Source organism: Heptranchias perlo, chromosome 41 (assembly GCF_035084215.1).
Source record: "Heptranchias perlo isolate sHepPer1 chromosome 41, sHepPer1.hap1, whole genome shotgun sequence".
In the NCBI taxonomy this organism is placed as follows: Eukaryota; Metazoa; Chordata; class Chondrichthyes; order Hexanchiformes; family Hexanchidae; genus Heptranchias; species Heptranchias perlo.
This window is the reverse complement of record NC_090365.1, coordinates 8050861-8072449: the sequence shown is the minus strand read 5'-3', so window position 1 is coordinate 8072449 and position 21589 is coordinate 8050861. Positions and strand designations below refer to the sequence as shown.

Genomic DNA, 21589 nt, shown 5'->3' with positions numbered 1-21589 from the left:
TATCTCTATCTTTATCTCTCTGACTGCCTGTCTCTATCTTTGCATGTCTGTCTGTGTGAGTCTTTGTCTGTCTCCATCACTGTCTGTGTCTCAGGTGGACGTAAAAGATCCCACAGCACTGTTTCGAAGAAGAGCAGGGGAGTTCTTCCCGGAGTCCTGGCCCACATTTATCTCTCAACCAACACCTAAAAACAGATTATCTGGTCATTATCCCATTGCTGTTTGTGGGATCTTGCTGTGCGTAAATTACTGCCGTGTTTCAGTGACTACACTTCAAAAATTCTTCATTGGCTTTAAAGCGCTTTGGGACATCCTGAGGTTGTGAAAGGCGCTATATAAATGCAAGACTTTTGTTTCTATCTGTCTCTGTCTGATACTATCACTTGAAGCTGAAACGATGCAATTCTGGCTCTAATCTCTGTTGAAGATGGCACTGTGGAACTGGCTGAGTTGTGAAGACGAGGAGAGCAAGCAGCTGCTGAGAGCAGTGACAGGAGCACGAGTGGCACACTCACTTTTACAGCATCTGACTGGACAGGACAGAATTGACTTGTACAAGGTAATGAGAAACGCAGCCTGATCTGACTGTTCCGCCCCTGGATCCTGCTTTCCTGACTGACTGACTTGACTTGGTCAGGTCTTCAGCACGAGCAGGTTGCGGATGGGTAGGTCTGGGGCATGGGTCAAGGAGTGGGAACAGGGTCGGAGGATTGTCACGATAAAAGGGGGTGTTAATAATACAGCGCTGTGCAACAATTCACGGTGGGGGGCAATGGGGAAATCTTCCTGGAAGTGTTTGATGGGACAGTGTAGGATGGGACAGGATGCACTGCAGCAACTCGCCAAGGCTTCTTTGATAGCACCTCCCAAACCCGCGACCTCTACCACTTAGAAGGACAAGGGCAGCAGGCGCATGGGAACAACACCACCTGCACGTTCCCCACCAAGTCACACATCATCCCAACTTGGAAATCTATCGCCGTTCCTTCATCATCGCTGGGTCAAAATCCTGGAACTCCCTTCCGAACAGCACTGTGGGAGAACCTTCACCACACGGACTGCAGAGGTTCAAGAAGGCGGCTCACCACCACCTTCTCAAGGGCAATTAGGGATGGGCAATAAATGCCGGCCTCGCCAGCGACGCCCACATCCCATGAACGAATAAAAAAAAAAGCTTTACTCTGTATCTGACCTATGCTGTACCTGCCCTGGGAGTGATTGATGGGACAGTGTAGAGGGAGCTTTACTCTGTATCTAACCCGTGCTGTACCTGCCCTGGGAGTGATTGATGGGACAGTGTAGAGGGAGCTTTACTCTGTATCTAACCCACACTGTACCTGCCCTGGGAGTGTTTGATGGGACAGTGTAGAGGGAGCTTTACTCTGTATCTAACCCGTGCTGTACCTGCCCTGGGAGTGATTGATGGGACAGTGTAGAGGGAGCTTTACTCTGTATCTAACCCGTGCTGTACCTGCCCTGGGAGTGATTGATGGGACAGTGTAGAGGGATCCCCTGGAGGTGTAGTTGGATGGGAAACGGTGCACGGCTCCACTCCTCCAATTGATGCCCTTTGTTTCTCTTCTCTCCCCACCCAAAAGTGACCTGTGGTTCCCAACGGACGGCAGATGCGGGGGTGTTAATGTTTCTCGAGTGCTTTACGGATCCTTTGTGATGGGGCGGGGGGGGGGAGGGGGGAGAAGCTTAAGAAACCTGTTCCTTTCCAATCATAACCACTTTCCGTTCTCGTCCACAGAAACAATGCATCCTTGGCATCGCAGAGTTTGTGAAGACCAATCCCAGGGCCTCGCAGTCCGAGCTGAATCAGGAGCTGAAGCAGCAGGTTCTGCTGTTTGCAGCAAGAGTCCGCGCCTTGCAATAACGCAGGGCGATCGCATGAAGATTGTTCACCTTTCTCACCGTGCAACGTGATTGTGTTTGAACTCGGTCTGAGCTGACCCTTGTAAACAATTTTACAACACCAAGTTATAGTCCAGCAATTTTATTTTAAATTCACAAGCTTTCGGAGGCTTCCTCCTTCGTCAGGTGAACGATGTGAAAAAATGTTCACCTGTGGAAGGAGGAAGCCTCCGAAAGCTTGTGAATTTAAAATAAAATTGCTGGACTATAACTTGGTGTTGTAAAATTGTTTACAATTGTCAACCCCAGTCCATCACTGGCATCTCCACATCATGAGCTGACCCTGATCGAGGCCGTTTGTTCAGCTCTCCTGCTGTTGTATTTCTATTGCTCGTCACTCAGTTCTCTCTGATATTCCCTATTGTCCTTCACTCATTTCCCTGTGATATTCCCTATTGTCCTTCACTCAGTTCCCTGTGATATTCCCAATTACTGTTGACTGTAACTAAACCCTCCGTTCTCCCGCTGAGGATCAGACTTTGGTGCTGGGGGGTCCTATTAAAGGGGAGTTCAATAGTAAATTTTAAAGGTTATACTAAAGTGTGGATTTTATCATGAAGTGATTATAAAGTACCCCTTTTAATATTGTTCCAAGCTAAATTAAATCTCTGTGAATGAACTGTTCCACTCTGCCCTTGAATCTGTCGTTTCCTGGGTTATTGTAACCGCTGCATCTTCTTTAAACTAAATCCTGTTTTGCTTTGAGACACATCGGGTCCCGAAACCACCATCGGTGGAGCGGCCGGGCGGAGGCGCTGTTTGCGGAGGGCGGGCGGGCCGGGCGGAGGCGCTGTTTGCGGAGGGCGGGCGGGCCGGGCGGAGGCGCTGTTTGCGGAGGGCGGGCGGGCCGGGCGGAGGCGCTGTTTGCGGAGGGCGGGCGGGCGGGCGGAGGCGCTGTTGGCGGCGGGTGGACGGGCCGGGCGGAGGCGCCGTTTGCGGAGGGCGGGCCGGGCGGAGGCGCTGTCGGCGGAGGGCGGGCGGGCGGAGGCGCTGTTTGCGGAGGGCGGGCCGGGCCGGGCGGAGGCGCCGTTTGCGGAGGGCGGGCGGGCGGAGGCGCTGTTTGCGGAGGGCGGGCCGGGCCGGGCGGAGGCGCTGTTTGCGGAGGGCGGGAGGGCCGGGCCGGGCGGAGGCGCCGTTTGCGGAGGGCGGGCCGGGCCGGGCGGAGGCGCTGTTGGCGGAGGGCGGGAGGGCCGGGCCGGGCGGAGGCGCTGTCGGCGGCCGCTGTTTTGCGGCTCCGGCTGAAGATGGCGGCGGAGGGCGGAGGGAAGGAGCTGAACGAGATCAAGTCGCAGTTCCGGACCCGGGAGGGCGCCTACAAGCTGCTGAGCCTGTCCGAGTACAGCCGCCCCAACCGGGTGCCCCTCAGCGCCACCCAGGGAACCAACCCGGTCCGGGTGTCGATGGTCAACGTGCGGGACCAGAGCGGCAGCGGGGACCGCATCTGCTTCAATGTGGGCCGCGAGCTCTATCTCTACCTGTACCGGGGCCCCAGGAAGGTGAGGCCGGGGCGGGACCCGGAGCCGCCGGGGAGGTGGAAGGGGGTCAGGCCCGGCGGCCCACGGAGCAGCAAATAAAGTGATGGGGCCGGGACCGGAGGAGCGGGGCCGGGGGGCCGGGGCCGGAGGAGCGGGGCCGGGGGGCCGGGGCCGGAGGAGCGGGGCCGGGGGGCCGGGGCCGGAGGAGCGGGGCCGGGGGGCCGGGGCCGGAGGAGCGGGGCCGGGGCCGGGGCCGGAGGAGCGGGGCCGAGGGGGCCGGGGCCGGAGGAGCGGGGCCGAGGGGGCCGGGGCCGGAGGAGCGGGGCCGGGGGGCCGGGGCGAGGCGGAGAGCGGGGCCGCCTCAGACCGGCGGGTTAACGTTTGCCCCCGGGGCCCGAACAGGAGGAGGGTCAGATAGAGAGGGAGGGGTTGGTGTCGTGGGGTCAGACAGTGTGGGGGGGGGAGTGTTGGGTCAGACAGTGTGGGGGGGGGGGGGGAGTGTTGGGTCAGACAGTGTGGGGGGGGGGGGGGAGTGTTGGGTCAGACAGTGTGGGGGGGGGGGGAGTGTTGGGTCAGACAGTGTGGGGGGGGGGGAGTGTTGGGTCAGACAGTGTGGGGGGGGGGGGAGTGTTGGGTCAGACAGTGTGGGGGGTTGTGTCGTGGGGTCAGACAGTGAGGGGGTGTCTGGACGGCAGGGTTCAGGCGATGGGGGTGGGTGGTCTCTGGGTCAGGTGGTCATGGGTGTGTTCGCTGGAGGTGATCAGCAAGGGGCAGGATCGGTGCTGAAAAATTCAATACAATACAGAATGATGGTAAAACACCTGATCACGTTAGTGAAATACATTGGTATTTGTAAAGGTCCAATCATTGAAACAAAGATGTTAATATTTCTGATCGTGGAATTACTCAATGAGATTTCAAGGTGGCCAGGCTGTGGATTTATAAATTGATTCAAGCTGAAGGCTACACTGTCCCATCAAACACTCCCAGGGCAGGTACAGCACGGGTTAGATACAGAGTAAAGCTCCCTCTACACTGTCCCATCAAACACTCCCAGGGCAAGTGTAGCATTGGCCAGAAGAGAGTTCCCTCTACACTGCTCAAATAAGTGCCTTAAACCTCATATGTGTCAATAGTCTATTGGTTTAAATTTTACATTGATCACACCAGTCATATTTGTGGTTCTGTGATTGCTAAATTGCGGATACTTTATCCTGTGGGTAGCTCACTGGCAAACAGGTTGAGATTTGCCAAGCTAGTTTCACACAGGACTTTTACTGGCGTAGTTTCATGAGGCATTTTGGGCCCCTGATACACGATTTAACATTGCTGAGGTACGCTGTTAACCTGTCCCGCTCACGGTCGCACTATAGGTTGGGAGAGTCACTTTCGTGCTGATGGTGTCAGAGTTTAGGCTGCACCTGCAGCTTTGGGTAACACTCTCGCCTCGGAGTCAGAAGGTTGTGGGTTCAAGTCCCAATCCAGAGACTTGAGCACAAAATCCACGCTGACACTTCAAAGCAGTAACGAGGGAGTGCAGCACTACCAGAGGTGTCGTCTTTCGGATGAGACATTAAACCGAGGCCCCGTCTGCTCTCTCAGGTGGACGTAAAGATCCCTCGGCGTTATTGGAAGAAGAGCAGGGGAGTCCTCCCCAGAGTCCCGGCCAATATCTAAGCCTCAACCAACACTTAAAAACAGATTATCTGGTCATTATCATATTGCTGTTTGTGGGACCTTGCTGTGTGCAAATTGGCTACCACATTTCCTACGTTACAACGGTGGCTACACTTCAAAAGCATGTCATTGGCTGTAAAGTGCTTTGGGACGTCCTGAGGTTGTGAAAGGCACTATAGCAATGCAAGTTCTTTTCTGCCCTAGAAAGAATGAGAGAATGTGAACTGCTGTATTAGCTGTAGTGGTTATGCAGTTAGTTTCCCTTCTAAAGAGCTTGTCTAAACTCTGCTACCATTGGCATGTAACTGACTCCCCATAACCTTTGAGAGATAGCAGCAGAGACAGAAGGAGGAAAAAAATGAGCAAGCAAATGGGAAACAAAGAAAACCCTTGATAAGTCGGGCAGCGGGAAACCTTACTGAAAACCTGGTGATCAGTGTTTGTAGCCAGCAGTGAGGGAGGAGGCTTTCTCTCAGTCCAGGCTGGAGTGCCGAGGTAGATGGATGGACCCACGGTGTCATCCGGTCTCCCTGGAAGATTGCAGGAGCAGCCTGCACTGCCTCGGTGCCTGTGCTGAAGGCCTGGTGTTTCCAGAGACCTGACAGAAAGATCCGCACAACCTTAGTACCTTCTCGTCGCTCAGATCTCAGGGTAGTGAAAATTTGGAACGCTCTTTGCCCAAAAAGCCGTTGAGGCTGGGGATCAATTGACAATTTCCAAACTGAGAGCGATAGGTTTTTGTTAGGTAGGGGTATTAAGGGTTACGTAGCCAAGGCAGGTAAAGAGTTAAGATACAGATCAGCCATGATCTAATTGAATGGTAGGACAGGCTTGAGGGGCTGAATGGCCTGCTTCTGTTCCTATGTTTCCTTAGCCCTGCGAGTTTTTCCCAGGATTGCTAGCACCGTGTCGGCTTGACTCACTTGGTAATCCCCTTGCCGATCAGTCAGGAGATTGTGGGTTCAAGCCTCACTCGAGCCCATAATCTGCCTGTACTGATGGCACTATTTAGAGAAGAGCAAGGGAGTTCTCCTGGTGTCTTGGCCAACATTCCTCCCTCAACCTGCACCAGCAAGAATGGATTAACTGGTCATTTATTTCACTGCTGTTTGCAGGATCTCGCTGTCGGCAAAATGGCTGCCATGTTTGCCTACATAACCACAGTCACTGCACTTTGAGGTAACTCCTTGTATATGATGTGCCTCTGAGAAACATGAGAAGTGCTATATAAATGCAAGCTCTTCTGAAAGAGGAGCCTCTGGCTCAACAAAGGGTACAACAGATTCCGGTCCACATGTCTCTAAATCAGGGAGCGTTCCCTGTTGTCACTCAGTCTGAGAGCTCCACTCAGAAGCTAGGTGGAATTGAAATCCAGGAGGGGAAAAGGGGATGCAGTAGAGTTATATAAAGTCAACTAAGGATCTGCAGTTTGTTATAATGTGTATGATTTGCTCAGATGAGCTGATAACATTTATTGATTATTTAATTGTTCATGGGGCATCTTTGTCTCAATAGGTTGCATAGACTGGGCTTGTATTCCCTCGAGTATAGAAGATTGAGGGGTGATCTAATTGAGGTGTTTAAGATGATTAAAGGATTTCCTAGGTTAGATAGAAAATTAGAGCTAAGCCGTTCAGGGGTGATGTCAGGAAGCATTTCTTCACACAAAGGGGAGTGGAAATCTGGAACTCTCTCCCCCAGAAACCTGTTGAGGCTGGGGGTCAATTGAAAAATTAAAAACAGAGATTGATAGACTTTTGTTAGGTAAGGGTATTAGGGGTAACGGAATCAAGGCGGGTAGATGGAGTTAAGATACAGATCAGGTGGAACAGGCTCGAGGGGCTGAATGGCCTCCTCCTGTTCCTATGTTTCTAACATGTTATGCTTGGACTTTCGAAGGCAAACAAAGAGCTTTTAAATCTTAAAATGGCCTGTTAATAATTACAGCACAAGCTTTGCTTCTTATTTACCTTTTTAAATTTGTAGCCTTGTCACCTTGACGGAATTTGGGCCTGGCTGGAAATGAGTGGTAACATGTCAGCTGGCTGAGCTGCCTGGGGTCCCGAGTCCCAGAGAAATCTTGACTGAAAATGAGTCTTTTATGTTCCTCTTAGGCGGCAGATCTGAGTAAACCCATTGACAAGCGTATATACAAAGGGACACAGCCCACCTGTCATGACTTTAACCAGTTCACTGCCACGCCTGACAGCGTCTCGCTTGTAGTCGGCTTCTCCGCAGGACAAGTCCAGTACCTGGATCCGATCAAGAAAGAAACCAGCAAGTTGTTCAATGAAGAGGTAGTGTAATCGCCCAAGTACGAGTTGCACTTTCGAGATTTGACTGTGATTCGGACAGTCACTTTATAACCAGATGGGCAGCGGTTTTGGAGTGACTTAAGACTGTCCCCGAGTCTACCCCCGTCCTTGTGGAGTGACTATAGTCTCCCTCAGTCTACCCCTGTCCTTGTGGAGTGACTATAGTCTCCCCGAGTCTACCCCTGTCCTTGTGGAGTAACTATAGTCTCCCCGAGTCTACCCCTGTCCTTGTGGAGTAACTATAGTCTCCCTGAGTCTACCCCCGTCCTTGTGGAGTGACTATAGTCTCCCCGAGTCTACCTCTGTCCTTGTGGAGTGACTATAGTCTCCCCGAGTCTACCTCTGTCCTTGTGGAGTGACTATAGTCTCCCTGAGTCTACCCCTGTCCTTGTGGAGTAACTACAGTTTCCTTCAGTCTACCCCTGACCTTGTGGAGTGACTGTAACTATAGTTTCCCTCGGTCTACCCCTGTCCTTGTGAAGTGACTGTAACTATAGTTTCCTTCAGTCTACCCCTGACCTTGTGGAGTGACTGTAACTATAGTTTCTCTCAGTCTACCCCTGACCTTGTGGAGTGACTATCGTCTCCCCGAGTCTACCTCTGTCCTTGATAATTTAATACTGGTTTTGTTCATCTTTGGGCTGTAGGTAAGAGTGTTGGGTACTGGAATATTCGCCTCCTGCCAGCAATGCCTGTGAATGAGGAAGAGAAATGACTGGGAGACGGTCACCCTTGACTGACAGGCATTCTCCTGAGGGCCATAAACCAAGAAGCCTTACATATACAGAAATCATCCTCCAATTCGCTCCATTCCGTTACTGTTGGAAATGGGTTTTTTTTGTCACATGATAACTCTATTCATGTATGTAGCGTTGTGTACTGGAGCTCCTCTCGCCCCATTTTAAAAGAACGTTCCTCCCACTCAACTCTTAGAATTAACGGCACTCAGGGTCCTAGGCAGTCATCTGCGTGGGCTAGATTTAAACCCAGCTCTTACTGTGCCGCAAACCTGACCTTTCACCTGGCTGGACCTTGGAGAGGATGCAGTATGCGATTGCCTAAATGAACCTTTTAATATGCAGTGTTTTGAAATTTGCAGGAAATCACTTATCCCTGTTTTTGAAAGCTGCCATGGCATTTGTATCCGGGGTTAAACTCTCCACGTCTAATTCCTCACCACTTTTCCAAAACTCGTCCAATTCGTGATGATTGTCTCCTCATCATGGAGCAGACGGTTTTCTTTGTGCCCTGAGCGCAGTTTCTGTTGTTTGTTGGAAAACACGGTTCTGTTCTCTGCACTTGGGCATGTTTTGGGCAGCAGGGCATCTCTCGTGCTCCTGGGCTTTTTTCCCCCAGGCAGCCCATCAACAGGACTGAAAACTTACCGACTTGAGAGATGGGATGTGAGCTGAGATCCCCGCCCTGCTGCCGATGTGCTTTTTTTTTTGGCTCTTTACCAAAAGTTGATAAAGTCATTTCTCTTTTTGTGGCAGAGATTCATCGACAAGACCAAGGTGACCTGCTTGAAGTGGATGCCAGAGTCCGAGAGTCTCTTCCTGGTTGCCCACACCAGCGGCAACCTCTACCTGTACAACGTGGACCACCCGTGCGGCACTGCGGCGCCTCACTACCAGCCGCTGAAACAGGGGCCCGGCTTCGCGGTGTACACGTGCAAAAGCAAATCGACCCGCAACCCGCTGCTGAAATGGTCGGTGGGAGCGGGTGCCCTCCACGAGTTTGCCTTCGCCCCCGACGGCGAGCACGTGGCGTGCGCCAGTCAGGACGGCTGCCTGCGGGTCTTCCACTTCGACTCGATGGAGCTGCACGGCGCCATGAAGAGCTATTTCGGGGGCCTCCTGTGCGTCTGCTGGAGCCCGGACGGCAAGTACGTCGTGACGGGGGGCGAGGACGACCTGGTGACGGTCTGGTCCTTCTCGGATTGCCGGGTGATCGCCCGGGGCCACGGCCACAAGTCCTGGGTCAGCGTGGTAGCCTTTGACCCTTACACCAGCAGCGTCAACCAAGGGGACCCGCTGGAGTTCAGCGGCAGCGACGAGGACTTTCAGGACCACACTCAGTTCGGCCGCGACCGGACGAGCAGCACCTTATCCAGACTCTCCAAGCACAACTCCACGGACGGCCGGGCGGCGAACGTGACCTACCGCTTCGGCTCGGTGGGGCAGGACACTCAGTTTTGCCTCTGGGATTTAACCGACGACATCCTGTTCCCCCATCAGCCCCTCTCGCGAGCCCGGACGCACACCAACGTGGTAAGCACGGCGGTTCACGGCTCAGTCAGCAGCGGAAGCAACACCGGGAGTTTGGCGCTGGAGGCTAGCACTGCCAACTCCGTCCCGCACTCGCTCTCCCGCTCGAACAGTCTGCCGCACTCGGCCGTCACAAACGCTAACAGCAAGGCCCACTTGATGGACGGGGGTGTCCCCTTCAGCATCAGCAAATTTGCGACGCTAACGCTGCACGATCGCAGAGATAAAACCGCCGAGAAAGACCACAAGCGGAACCACAGCATCGGACACGTCACCAGCAAGAGCAACGACAAACTCAACCTGGTTCTGAAAAACAAACTTGACCCAGCCAAGACTTTGGGGACAACTTTGTGTCCCCGCATGGACGAGGTGCCCTTGCTGGAGCCTCTGGTCTGTAAAAAGATCGCACACGAGAGACTGACGGTGTTGATATTCTTGGAGGACTGTATAGTCACCGCCTGCCAAGAAGGCTTCATTTGCACGTGGGCGCGGCCAGGTAAAGTGGTGAGTATGGGAGGCGCGGGGACTGTCCAGAGTCGTCAGCCAATTGAGAATAAGCCGCAATTGTTTGCAGTTGCAAAGTGTTGTTCACAAAGGGGATTCGACAACGTTCCAGCAGAGTTCTGGAAAACCACGCCACAAGTGACACTGGTTCTTGGTGCAGTTTAGACCCACATGTAATCTCCCCATCTTTGTAACCTCCTCTGGCTCTACAACCTTCCAAGATCTCTGCGCTCCTTCAATTCTGGCCTCTGGCGCATCCCCAATTTCCTTCGTCCCACCACTGGCGGCCGTGCCTTCAGCTGCGTAGGCCCTAAGCTCTGGAATTCCCTCCCTGAACCTCTCCACCTCTCTCTCTTTTAAGTCATTCCTTAAAACCTACCTCTTTGACCAAGCTTTTGTTCACCTGTCCTAATATCTCCTTATGTGGCTTGGTGTTAAATTTTGTCTGATAATGCCCCTGCGAAGTGCCTTAGGATGTTTTACTACGTTAAAGGCGCTATTTAAATGCAAGTTGTTGTGCATCTCTGATCCTGCAGGAGGGGTAATAACAAATGTATCACTTCCCACAGTTGGCAGGATTCTGAACTCAAATAAATATGCAAGTGTCTTGCTCGCACTGAGGGGAGGGGAGATGTACCAGTCTTTATTTGGGTTCTTGATTCATTGTTGTGCTGTGTGCTGAATTAAATCTAATTCTGCTCTGGTTCCCTCCCCCTTGATCCATCTCTCGACATTTGCTCGGGGATTTTTTTTTCATTTGCTACTTGTCTCTCCTCTTCCTCTCCTGAAGGCGCTGACCCTTGCTGGTACAGTTCCCTGGCACCGGTCATCTCTCTGGTACTTCACCCATGGCTATTTTTAAAGGATAAACCTAAACAGTGTGAGTTGACAGGCTGGCTGTCTGCGGAGGTGTCTGACCCTCTCCTCCCTGAGATCCTCTCAAACACTTGCCAGCAGGGGTCACTGGATAGTCATCAGGGCAGGGACCCCGGCTGGTACTTTTCCATTCCCAGCCCCGGGTGATGAGTACCCTGTTTATCAGTTAACTCGGCACAGACCAGGGTTAAAATCTGTGTCATTCATGGTGAGTGTGGCTTAGTTACTTACTGAGTACATTCACTGAACATTGTGGGAGTTTGCTGCTGTGGTGACAACTTAACACACATCTCCAAATCCCACCTCAGTCTCTTCCTTTCCCCTTCTCCACATTCGGGCACCTCATCTCCCTCCACCCCTCCCACCTCTCCTTAAGATCTTCCCCATGGACCACCTCCCCCTCCCCGCAGGTGCCATCTTCACCAAATTCTCCATCCTCCTATTTGCCTTCAGTCTTTTTACTGAGAAGCTCTTCATTCTCCACCATCTGAACAACTCTCCTCTATCGCAGCTGATTTACTTGCCGCCTTCACTTCCCTCAACCTCACTCCCATCCCCCCCCCCCCCCCCCCCAACATTGACTCTCCGATCCGCAAACACAGCTAGTCCCTTGACCTTGTCATCACATGAAGACCTCGGAGGTCAGTCTCTCTGATCACCCCTTTCATCTCCTTTCTTTTACATATTCCTGTGCCTACCCTAACCCCTCCACCCTCACTGTCCACCGCTGGAAAAAGCTTCTCCTGACACTGATGGAAACTTTCTCATGCTTCATACTCCCCTCCGCAGCTCTACTCAGTAAAATATCGTCTCTGATGGAGTCACTAACTGCTTTGCTTCTGCCTAATCCCAATGAGTCTCCCATTCCCACTGCCATTTGGGATGCAATTGCCACTTCCTTGACCTGAAATCTACCGCAAGCTGGAGTGTACCTGGCGAATGCCTGGCCTGGGCTATCCAAGGCCAAATTTGGCTCAAGCATCTTAAGGTGTACCATTGCCGTCTTTCCACAGCCAAGTCCTTTTACTGCTCCGAGATTGATGTGAGGAATGGGTGTCTCTCGCAACTTGCTGCCACCATGTGATATAATTTTACGTCATTTAAATGAACCGTTTCATCTTGCAACAGTATTGCTGCACTTCCTATACGTGTCTTGCAGCCCTGTGGTTTTCTGCCCTTTGAACCCTTTAGGACTCTCTCAATCCTAGATCACTAATGCTGAATCCAGTTTATAGGGAAGTTATTATCAACATTAGAAAAAAAGAGAAGGCTGAAGGGTGACCTGATAGAGGTCTTTAAGATCATGAAAGGGTTTGATAGGGTAGACATGGAGAAGATGTCTCCACTTGTGGAGGAGACTAAAACTAGAGGCCGTAAATATAAGATAGTCACTAATAAATCCAATAGGGAATTCAGGAGAAACTTCTTTACCCAGAGAGTGGTGAGAATGTGGAACTCGCTCCCACATGGAGTAGTTGAGGCGAATAACGGAGATGCATTTAATGGGAAGCTAGATAAACACATGAGGGAGAAAGGAATAGTATGGTGATAGGGTTAGATGAAGAGGGGTGGGAAGAGGCTCGTGTGGAGCATAAACACTGACATGGACCATTAGGGCCGAATGGCCTGTTTCTATGCTGTACATTCTACGTTACACATCACACTGAAGCTGGGTCAGATCCTAAATGAACTTACTGGATTTAATTACATAAATTAAAAGAGAACACACATTGGACAGCATAAACTTTGTACAGTGACTGTAGCTAAAGGCTTGATCTTTTAAACTTCACTCTGCCTATGACAGCAGTAAGAGACCAGCCTCTTTACAATCAGTCTGTAACACGTTCCAGCTCCTGCTTTCAGTTTTGTTTCATCTAGGACTACCTTGGTAGCCCACGCTTTTGTGCTCAGTCTTTCTCCCTGACTCCAGAGCCCTCACATTAGAGGCTTCAATGTACTATTTTCCGTTTAAAATCATAACACTCCATGGCGCATTCCAGCAGACGTTAAAAGTACATATGGAAGCTGACCCTGCACCTGGACGATGTCACCGAGCGACAGTATATAGATGAGGAAGAGTATGGGGCCATGGATAGATCCTAGAGGTCTCCAACTGTGTGAGGGGGAATGAGTCTCGCTGTTGTAGATACACTGGCTGCATTCAGATGGTCCCATGGAGCTAGGCAATAGAGGAGAGGTGATGGAGGATTCGCTCATATCAAATGCTGTAGAGAACTTGAGATGGACAAAGCGGGATAATGCGCCACAGTCACAGAGGATTTATTTTTTGACTTTGACCAGGTATCGTGACCAGAGTGAAAGCTGGACTGAAGGGACTCGTTCTATGAGATTCGGAGACGTTAGAGACGGGCCAGTAATCAGAGGATGGATTTTTGAGGAGGGGGTTGATGTTTTTGAAGTGGAACCAGGCAGTGCCTGAGCAAAGAGGCCCATTGACCATAGAGGGAGGGGATAGTTGAGTATTCAGAAGTGGGTAACCAAGGATTGAGGAAGTAGGTCTTAGAGGAGAGATGAGCACGGAGAGGGTATGGGAGAGAAACTTCAGATTGATGGGGGATCAGAACTAGTGGGTGGGAGATTTGGAACAGGAGCCGAGGGAGCGAGGAAGGCGAGTTAATGGCAGAGGTAGCTGCATAAATGGTTTCAATCAGAGAGATGAAGAAATCCATGAGCTCTTAGAAGCTGGTAATGGAGATAACGTTCTTTTTTATTTATTCGTTCATGGGATGTGGGCGTCGCTGGCGAGGCCGGCATTTATTGCCCACCCCTTATTGCCCTTGAGAAGGTGGTGGTGAGCCGCCTTCTTGAACCGCTGCAGTCCGTGTGGTGAAGGTTCTCCCACAGTGCTGTTAGGAAGGGAGTTCCAGAATTTTGACCCAGCGACGATGAAGGAACGGCGATATATTTCCAAGTCGGGATGGTGTGTGACTTGGAGGGGACTTGGTGGTTCTTCTCCTCCTCCTCCTCCAACTGTGTGTCTGCCCCCCTCCAGACCTCCTTTTCCTCCGCTCTATCTGCTTACTATCTACTGCCCTGTTAAATGCTCTGGAACATCTTCTGGTATGTGATGAGCACTTTATTTGTTGCTCGATGCTTTAATAATGACCCTTCAGCGAGGACCCTTAAATGTAATCATTGAGAATATTCACGTCCTGTCCCCACCAGTCATGGCCATTGTGGCCCGACTCTCAAAACTAATGTAGGATTTTCATCATACTTTTGATGAATGCTTTTGCCTCCTTATCCTCAGGACTACTTTTGAAAAAGGTGGATGGTCTGGGTACATGATGATACCGAAGCATACAGCACAGAAGGAGGCCATTCAGCCCATTGTGCCTGTGCTGGCTCTTTGAAAGAGCTGTCCAATTAGTCCCACTCACCCTGCTCTTTCCCCATAAAACCCTGCAAATTTTTCCCCTTCAAGTATTTATCCAATTCCCTTTTGAAAGTTACTATTGAATCTGCTTCTATGCCCTTTCAGGCAGCGCATTCCAGATCATAACAACTCGCTGCGTAAAAAAAAAATTCTCCTCATCTCCCTTCTGGCTCTTTTGCCAGTTGCCTTAAATCTGTGTCCTCTGGTTACCGACCCTCCCGCCAATGGAAACAGTTTCTTCCTATTTACTCTATCAAGACCCCTCATGATTTTGAACACCTCTATTAAATCGCCCGTTAACCTTCTCTGCTCTAAGGCGAACACTCCCTGCTTCTCCACATAACTGAAAAATTTGTTTTTATTAAATTCTCTCCAGCAGAAGCTTTATCGGGAGCAAGCTGCTTACTCTCCTTGTCCCCTCTAATATCCACTTGTCTCTTCAGTAATTTAAAGACCTAATTAGATCTGAACCTAACTTACAAATGACTTGCTATGAGTCACTGGATTTTTTTTTAACAAGCACGGAGTGTGTCCTGTGTTTGTCCATTTTTTCACTATATTAATCTCCTTACTGCTCAAACACAAACTTCAGCAAATGGCACATCTAGACTGCTAGCTATCAAGTAATTTCCTCACTGCATTTACACTGACTCTACATGGATTATAAATCCAGTGCAGTATCAAACTGGTTTACATCCTGCTTGAGGTCTGTAGCACCTAGGCAGTTCACAACTTACCTGAGGCCAGTTTAAATGTTTAGAGAGTGGGGAGTGCCCTTTACAGTCCCGAAACATTTTGATTTTTACTCTTTGGAGAGAGCTCTGTGCATTGTTTATGTAGGAGCGGGATCGCTGGATAGCGAGCGGGATCGGGATCGCTGGATAGCGAGCGCTGGAGCGGGATCGCTGGATAGCGAGCGCTGGAGCGGGATCGCTGGATAGCGAGCGCTGGAGCGGGATCGCTGGATAGCGAGCGCTGGAGCGGGATCGCTGGATAGCGAGCGCTGGAGCGGGATCGCTGGATAGCGAGCGCTGGAGCGGGATCGCTGGATAGCGAGCGCTGGAGCGGGATCGCTGGATAGCGAGCGCTGGAGCGGGATCGCTGGATAGCGAGCGCTGGAGCGGGATCGCTGGATAGCGAGCGGTGGAGCGGGAGCGCTGGATAGCGGGATCGCTGGGTAGCGAGCGGGAGCGGGATCGCTGGGTAGCGAGTGGGAGCGGGATCGCTGGGTAGCGAGCGGGATCGCTGGATAGCGAGCGCTGGAGCGGGATCGCTGGGTAGCGAGCGGGAGCGGGATCGCTGGGTAGCGAGCGGGAGCGGGATCGCTGGATAGCGAGCGCTGGAGCGGGATCGCTGGGTAGCGAGCGGGAGCGGGATCACTGGGTAGCGAGCGGGAGCGGGATCGCTGGATAGCGAGCGCTGGAGCGGGATCGCTGGATAGCGAGCGGGAGCGGGATCGCTGGATAGCGAGCGCTGGAGCGGGATCGCTGGGTAGCGAGCGGGAGCGCTGGATAGCGAGCGGGAGCGGGATCGCTGGATAGCGAGCGGGAGCGGGATCGCTGGGTAGCGAGCGGGAGCGGGATCGCTGGATAGCGAGCGCTGGAGCGGGATCGCTGGGTAGCGAGCGGGAGCGCTGGATAGCGAGTGGGAGCGGGATCGCTGGGTAGCGAGCGGGAGCGGGATCGCTGGGTAGTGAGCGGGAGCGGGATCGCTGGGTAGCGAGCGGGAGCGGGATCGCTGGGTAGCGAGCGGGAGCGGGATCGCTGGATAGCGAGCGGGAGCTCCCCCTGGTTCTTTTGCCAATTATCTTAAATCTGTGTCCTCTGGTTTCCGACCCTCCTGCCACTGGAAACAGTTTCTCCCGATCGACTCTATGAAAAGTATTTTTTATTGATGGATTGCTCTCTCTATCATTACTCCCGGTCACAGGAGCTTTTGGTGACTAAATAGACTATCAAGTGCAGTGTTTCTTTTCATGACCCACCTCCTGCCCCCTCGACCCTATTCCCACCAAACTGCAGACCACCCAACTTCCCTTCATGGCCTCCGTGTTAGCTGATATTGTTAACGGTTCCCTCTCCTCAGGTACTATCTCCCTTCCCTTTACATCTGCCGTCCTCATCCCACCCTTGACCCCATGTCCTTGAAAACTACCGCCCCATCTCCAAACTCTCAAGTCCTTGACCGTGATGTTGCCTCCCATATTTCCTGCAGCTCCATGTTTGAATCCCTTCAGTCAGGTTTCTGCCCCTGCCACAGTACTGAAACGGCCCTTATCAAAGTCACAAATGACATCCCATGTGAATGTGACCGTGGTAAACTATCCCTCCTCATCCTTCTCGACCTGTCTGCAGCCTTTGACATGGTTGATCACACCATCCTCCTCCAACACCTCTCCTCCGTCGTCCAGCTGGGTGGGACTGCGCTCGCCTGATTCCATTCTTTTCTAACCAGAGAATCACCTGCAATGGCTTCTCTTTCCGCTCCCACACCGTTACCTCTGGAGTCCCCCAAGGATCTATCCTTGGTCCATCCTATTGCTCATCTACATGCTGCCCCTCCACAACATCATCCGAAAAAACAATGTCAGGTTCCACATGTACGCTGACGACAACCAGCTCTACCTCACCATCACCTCCCTCGACCCCTCCATTGTCTCTGATTTGTCACACTACTTCTCTGACATCAGTACTGGATGAACAAAAATTTCCTCCAACTAAATATTAGGAAGACCAAAGCTATTGTCTTATGTCCCCGCCACAAACTCTGTTCCCTAGTCACCGACTCCATCCCTCTCCCAGGCCACTGTCTGAGGCTGAACCAGACTGTTCGCAACCTTGGCGTCCTATTTGATTCTGAGATTAACTTCCGATCACATATCCGCTCCATCACCAAGACCGCCTAATTTGCCCCTGCCTCAGCTTATCTGCTGCTCAAACCCTCACCCATGCCTTTGTTACCACTAGACTTGACTTTTCCAATGCTCTCCTGGCCAGCCTCCCACCTTCCATCCTCTATAAACTTGAGCTCATCCAAAACTCTGTTGCCCGTATCCTAACTTGCACCAAGTCCTGTTCACCCATCACCCCTGTGCTCACTGACCTACTTGGGTTCCCAGTCCGGGAGCACCTCTATTTTAAAATTCTCATCCTTGTTTTCAAATCCCTCCATGGCCTCACCCCTCCCTATCTCTGTAACCTCCTCCAACCCTCCAACCCTCCGAGACCTGTGCGCTCCTCCAATTCTTGCCTCTTGCGCAACCTCAATTTTAATCGCTCCACCGTTGGCGACCGTGCCTTCAGCTGCCTAGGCCCTAAGCTCTGGAATTCAGAGGATTGGAAGGAAGCAAATGTGACCCCGCTATTCAAGAAGGGAAGGAGAGAAAAAACAGGGAACTACAGGCCAGTTAGCCTGATAGTGGCCTTTGGGAAAATACTGGAATCCATTATTAAGGAAGTGGTAGCAGGGTACTTAAATCATAATATGATTAGGCAGAGGGAAATCGTGTTTGACAAATGTTATTGGAGTTTTTTGAGGATGTAACTAGCAGGGTAGATAAAGGGGAACCAGTGGATGGAGTATATTTGGATTTTCAAAGGGCATTTGATAAGGTGCCACATAAAAAGTTGTTAGACAAGGTAAGGGCTCATGGGGTTGGGGGTAATATATAAGCATGGATAGAGGATTGGTTAAAGGACAGCAAACAGAGTAGGGATAAACAGGTCGTTTTCAGGTTGGCAGGCTGTAACTAGTGGGGTGCTGCAAGGATTGGTGCTTGGGCCTCAGCTATTTACAATCTATATTAATGACTTGGATGAAGGGACCGAGTGTAATGTATCCAAGTTTGCTGACGATACATAGCTAGGTGGGAAAGTAAGCTGTGAGGAGGACGTGAAGAGTCTGCAAAGGATATAGTCAGGTTAAGTGAGTGGGCAAGAAGGTGGCAGATGGACTATAATGTGAGATTATTCACTTTGGTAGGAAGAATAGAAAAACAGAATATTTTTTAAATGGTGAGAAATTACTAAATGTTGGTATTCAGAGAGACTTGGGTGTCCTCGTACAAGAAACACACAAAGTTAGAATGCAGGTAGAGCAGGCAATTAGGAAAGCAAATGGCATGTTGGCCTTTATTGCAAGGGGGTTGGAGTACAAGATTAAGGAAGTCTTACTACAGTTGTACTGGGCTTTTGTGAGACCTCACCTGGAGTACTGCGTACAGTTTTGGTCTCCTTATCTAAGGAAGGATATACTTGCCTTAGAGGCAGTGCAACGAAGGTTTACTAGATTAATTCCTGGGATGAGAGGGTTGTCCTATGAAGAGAAGTTAAGTAGAATGGGCCTATACTCTCGAGTTTAGAAGAATGAGCAGTGATCTCATTGAAACATATAAGATGACAGGCTTGACAGGGTAGATGCTGAGAGGTTATTTCCCCTTGCTAGAGAGTCTAGAACTAGAGAGCATAGTCTCAGGATAAGGGGTCGGCCATTCAAGACTGAGATGAGGAGGAATTTCTTCAATCAGAGGGTTGTGAACCTTTGGAATTCTCTACCCCAGAGGGCTGTGGATGCTGAGTCATTGAATATATTCAAGGTTGAGATCGATAGATTTTTGGACTATAGGGGAATCAAGGGATATGGGGATCGGGCGGGAAAGTGGAGTTGAGGTTGAAGATCGGCCATGATCCTATTGAATGGTGGAGCAGGCTCAAGGAGCCGTATGGCCTACTCCTGCTCCTATTTCTTATGTTCTTATTCCCTCCCTAAATTTCTCCACCTCTCTACCTCTCTCCCCTCCTTTAAGATGCTCCTTAAAATCCACCTCATTGACTAAGCTTTTGGTCACCTGTCCTAATATCTCCTTTTGTGGCTCGGTGTCACATTTTGTTTGATAATCGCTCTTGTGAAGCACCTTGGGACGTTTTACTACGTTAAAGATGCTACATAAATGCAAGTTGTTTTTGTATAGGAATCTATGGAACAAGCATTGTGACCGCTCCTAAAATATCTTGTACAATTTAATCTGCCATGGACTTACCCAATTTATTTTATCTTTTTAAGAGAGAGGATTATTAAGGTAAATATGTAAACGTTCTCCCAGGCCGAGCTTGACATTTCAGTCGAGGTTAATCAGCCCTTAGTGTTGACCTCCTCCCGGGTGATGTTTGTCTGGTGCAGAACCACAGGAACAGGAGGAGGCCATTCAGCCCCTCAAGCCTGTTCCATTCAATTAGATTTTGGCTGATCTGTATCTTAATTCCATCTACCGGCCTTGGTTCCGTAACCCTTAATATCCTCACCTAACAAATCTGTCAATCTCCTTTTTGAAATTTTCAATTGACCCCCGAGCCTCAACAGGTTTTTGGGGCAGAGAGTTCCAGATTTCCTCTACACTTTGTGTGAAGAAGTGCTTCCTGACATCACCTCTGAACGGCCTAGTTCTAATTTGAAGGTTATGCCCCCCCACCCCCGTTGTTAACCATTATGTTGTGCTAACCTGTGTGTATTTTCCTGTTTTCAGGGTTTACTGTCTGCACAGAATCAGGCTAATTCACCAAGTGGGACTGTGGTGTAGCTGGAGTCTGGTGTAAAAGTACTTTTGGCTGCGTGCTGTATGGACATTGCCGATATCTCGGCACACGGCCACTGGTAGTCGAAGCTGCTGCTGCATCAACGTTCCCAGTCCTCGGATAAGGATTTCCCAAGCTGCAGCAGTCACGAGCCGAAACAGACTCCTTTATTTATTAATAGTTTGAAAATAAACCCTGTTGGTGGAGCCCGAACCTCAAATCACTTCTAATTTATGTAACTGTACAGTCTAAATGTAACCAGAGAGCAGAACGAGAAGCTTTATCAGTGTCTTACTACAGATAGATTATTATATATTGTGTACATAGACAAAGATTCAAAGGAACTAATTGAGGACAGGCAATTAATGTAACTCTCATCACAGTCTCAGGTACGAGCAGAGAGCAATACAAATACCCACGCTCCCGAGCATCAGGAATAGGATTTGGTCAAAAAGTCCCAATTTTTGAAATGTTCATCTCCTGTCTGATACGGAAAAGCCTCTTGAGTTGAAGCTTCGACAGAACAATACGTCTGCTGCTGTTTGCAGAATGGACCCGTGGAGAGGTGATGGTCACTTTTTTTTTATTTGCACTTGATCGAGTTGTTCTTCAAGGGACTGGAGCTGTGATGCTGTACATTTGGTGCCATTCCCTCTGGCTGTAAATATTGTCCATGCAGTGATTGCAAATGGTAACAATGACTGGTTTCTCCTTTATTAAAATATTTAAAATACGTTTCTAATACGGTAGGGTTATTTTTCTTGACTTGTTATAGCCACAGTCTGGAGAGAGCAAGGCGACCCCATGTGAAACTGCCAGCTTTGGGGAGGTGGGCGATGGTGGGCACGTGAGCCAGCACTAACGCTGGTTGCAGGAGTGATGCCAGGCTTACTCTGGCCCTTGGTGGTGTCTCAATTTCCTAGGAGAGGCTACTGCGCATTTGCTCTTATTTCCTGATATTCCAAGAACATAGCGGGAATTCAAGGTTTGGGAAGGACTCCTGAGCTATTTTCTGTTTATGGGGAGTTTCTCCGTACATTCCGAAAGATTCTCTTATATGCAAATTTCTTCCAAAAATCAGCTGGAAGACACTTGTCTGAAGGCGTGACGTGGGCACATGTAGTGTTTCTATTATCTGGACGAGTTAAGAGTTCCTGAGGTGTCCCAGTGAATCGTAGATTTATACTGTTCTGTGCTTAGGATTAGTGTAGGTTTAGTACGTAGTTGCGTCTTGAGACGCTTTACTAGGTTAAAGGCGCTATATAAATGCAAGTTATTGTAATCGCACCTGCAGTACGCGAGGTTAAGATGTTAGTACGTTAATTGTACGTGAGTACACCCGGGGTCATGCAGACCGCCTTGCGCATGCGGAATCTAGTGCTGTCTGTTAGACTGGACATTTCACACACTTGAACGGTCAGGCTAATCTCGAATGCCTGTACTTTATCTCATGTTCAACCTCCGCTCATCCCTGATGCTTATCATTTCTCCACCAGATACCTTGACATCCATCCACTACTTAACATTCCTTTCTCTCTTCTTCCCCACAAGATTTCTTAGTTGCTTTTGCTGGAAGTAGGAACATAGGAAC

General features: G+C 50.4%; 1 protein-coding gene across 2 annotated transcripts; it reads left to right on the top strand.

Annotated features, from left to right (window-relative positions):
• The first annotated feature begins 3105 nt into the window (after nucleotides 1–3105).
• Nucleotides 3106–20742, top strand: LOC137306009 (WD repeat-containing protein 20-like). 2 transcript variants are annotated; one of them, XM_067975020.1, is made up of 4 exons: nucleotides 3106–3413; nucleotides 7184–7366; nucleotides 8878–10147; nucleotides 19950–20742. In XM_067975020.1, the coding sequence occupies exons 1-4, from the start codon at nucleotides 3162–3164 to the stop codon at nucleotides 19976–19978; spliced, it is 1734 nt and encodes a 577-aa protein (XP_067831121.1). In that variant the 5' UTR covers nucleotides 3106–3161; the 3' UTR covers nucleotides 19979–20742. The 2 variants fall into 2 exon arrangements, with proteins under 2 accessions (XP_067831121.1, XP_067831120.1); XM_067975019.1 differs by having other exon boundaries at nucleotides 8878–10155.
• The last annotated feature ends 847 nt before the right edge of the window (nucleotides 20743–21589 follow it).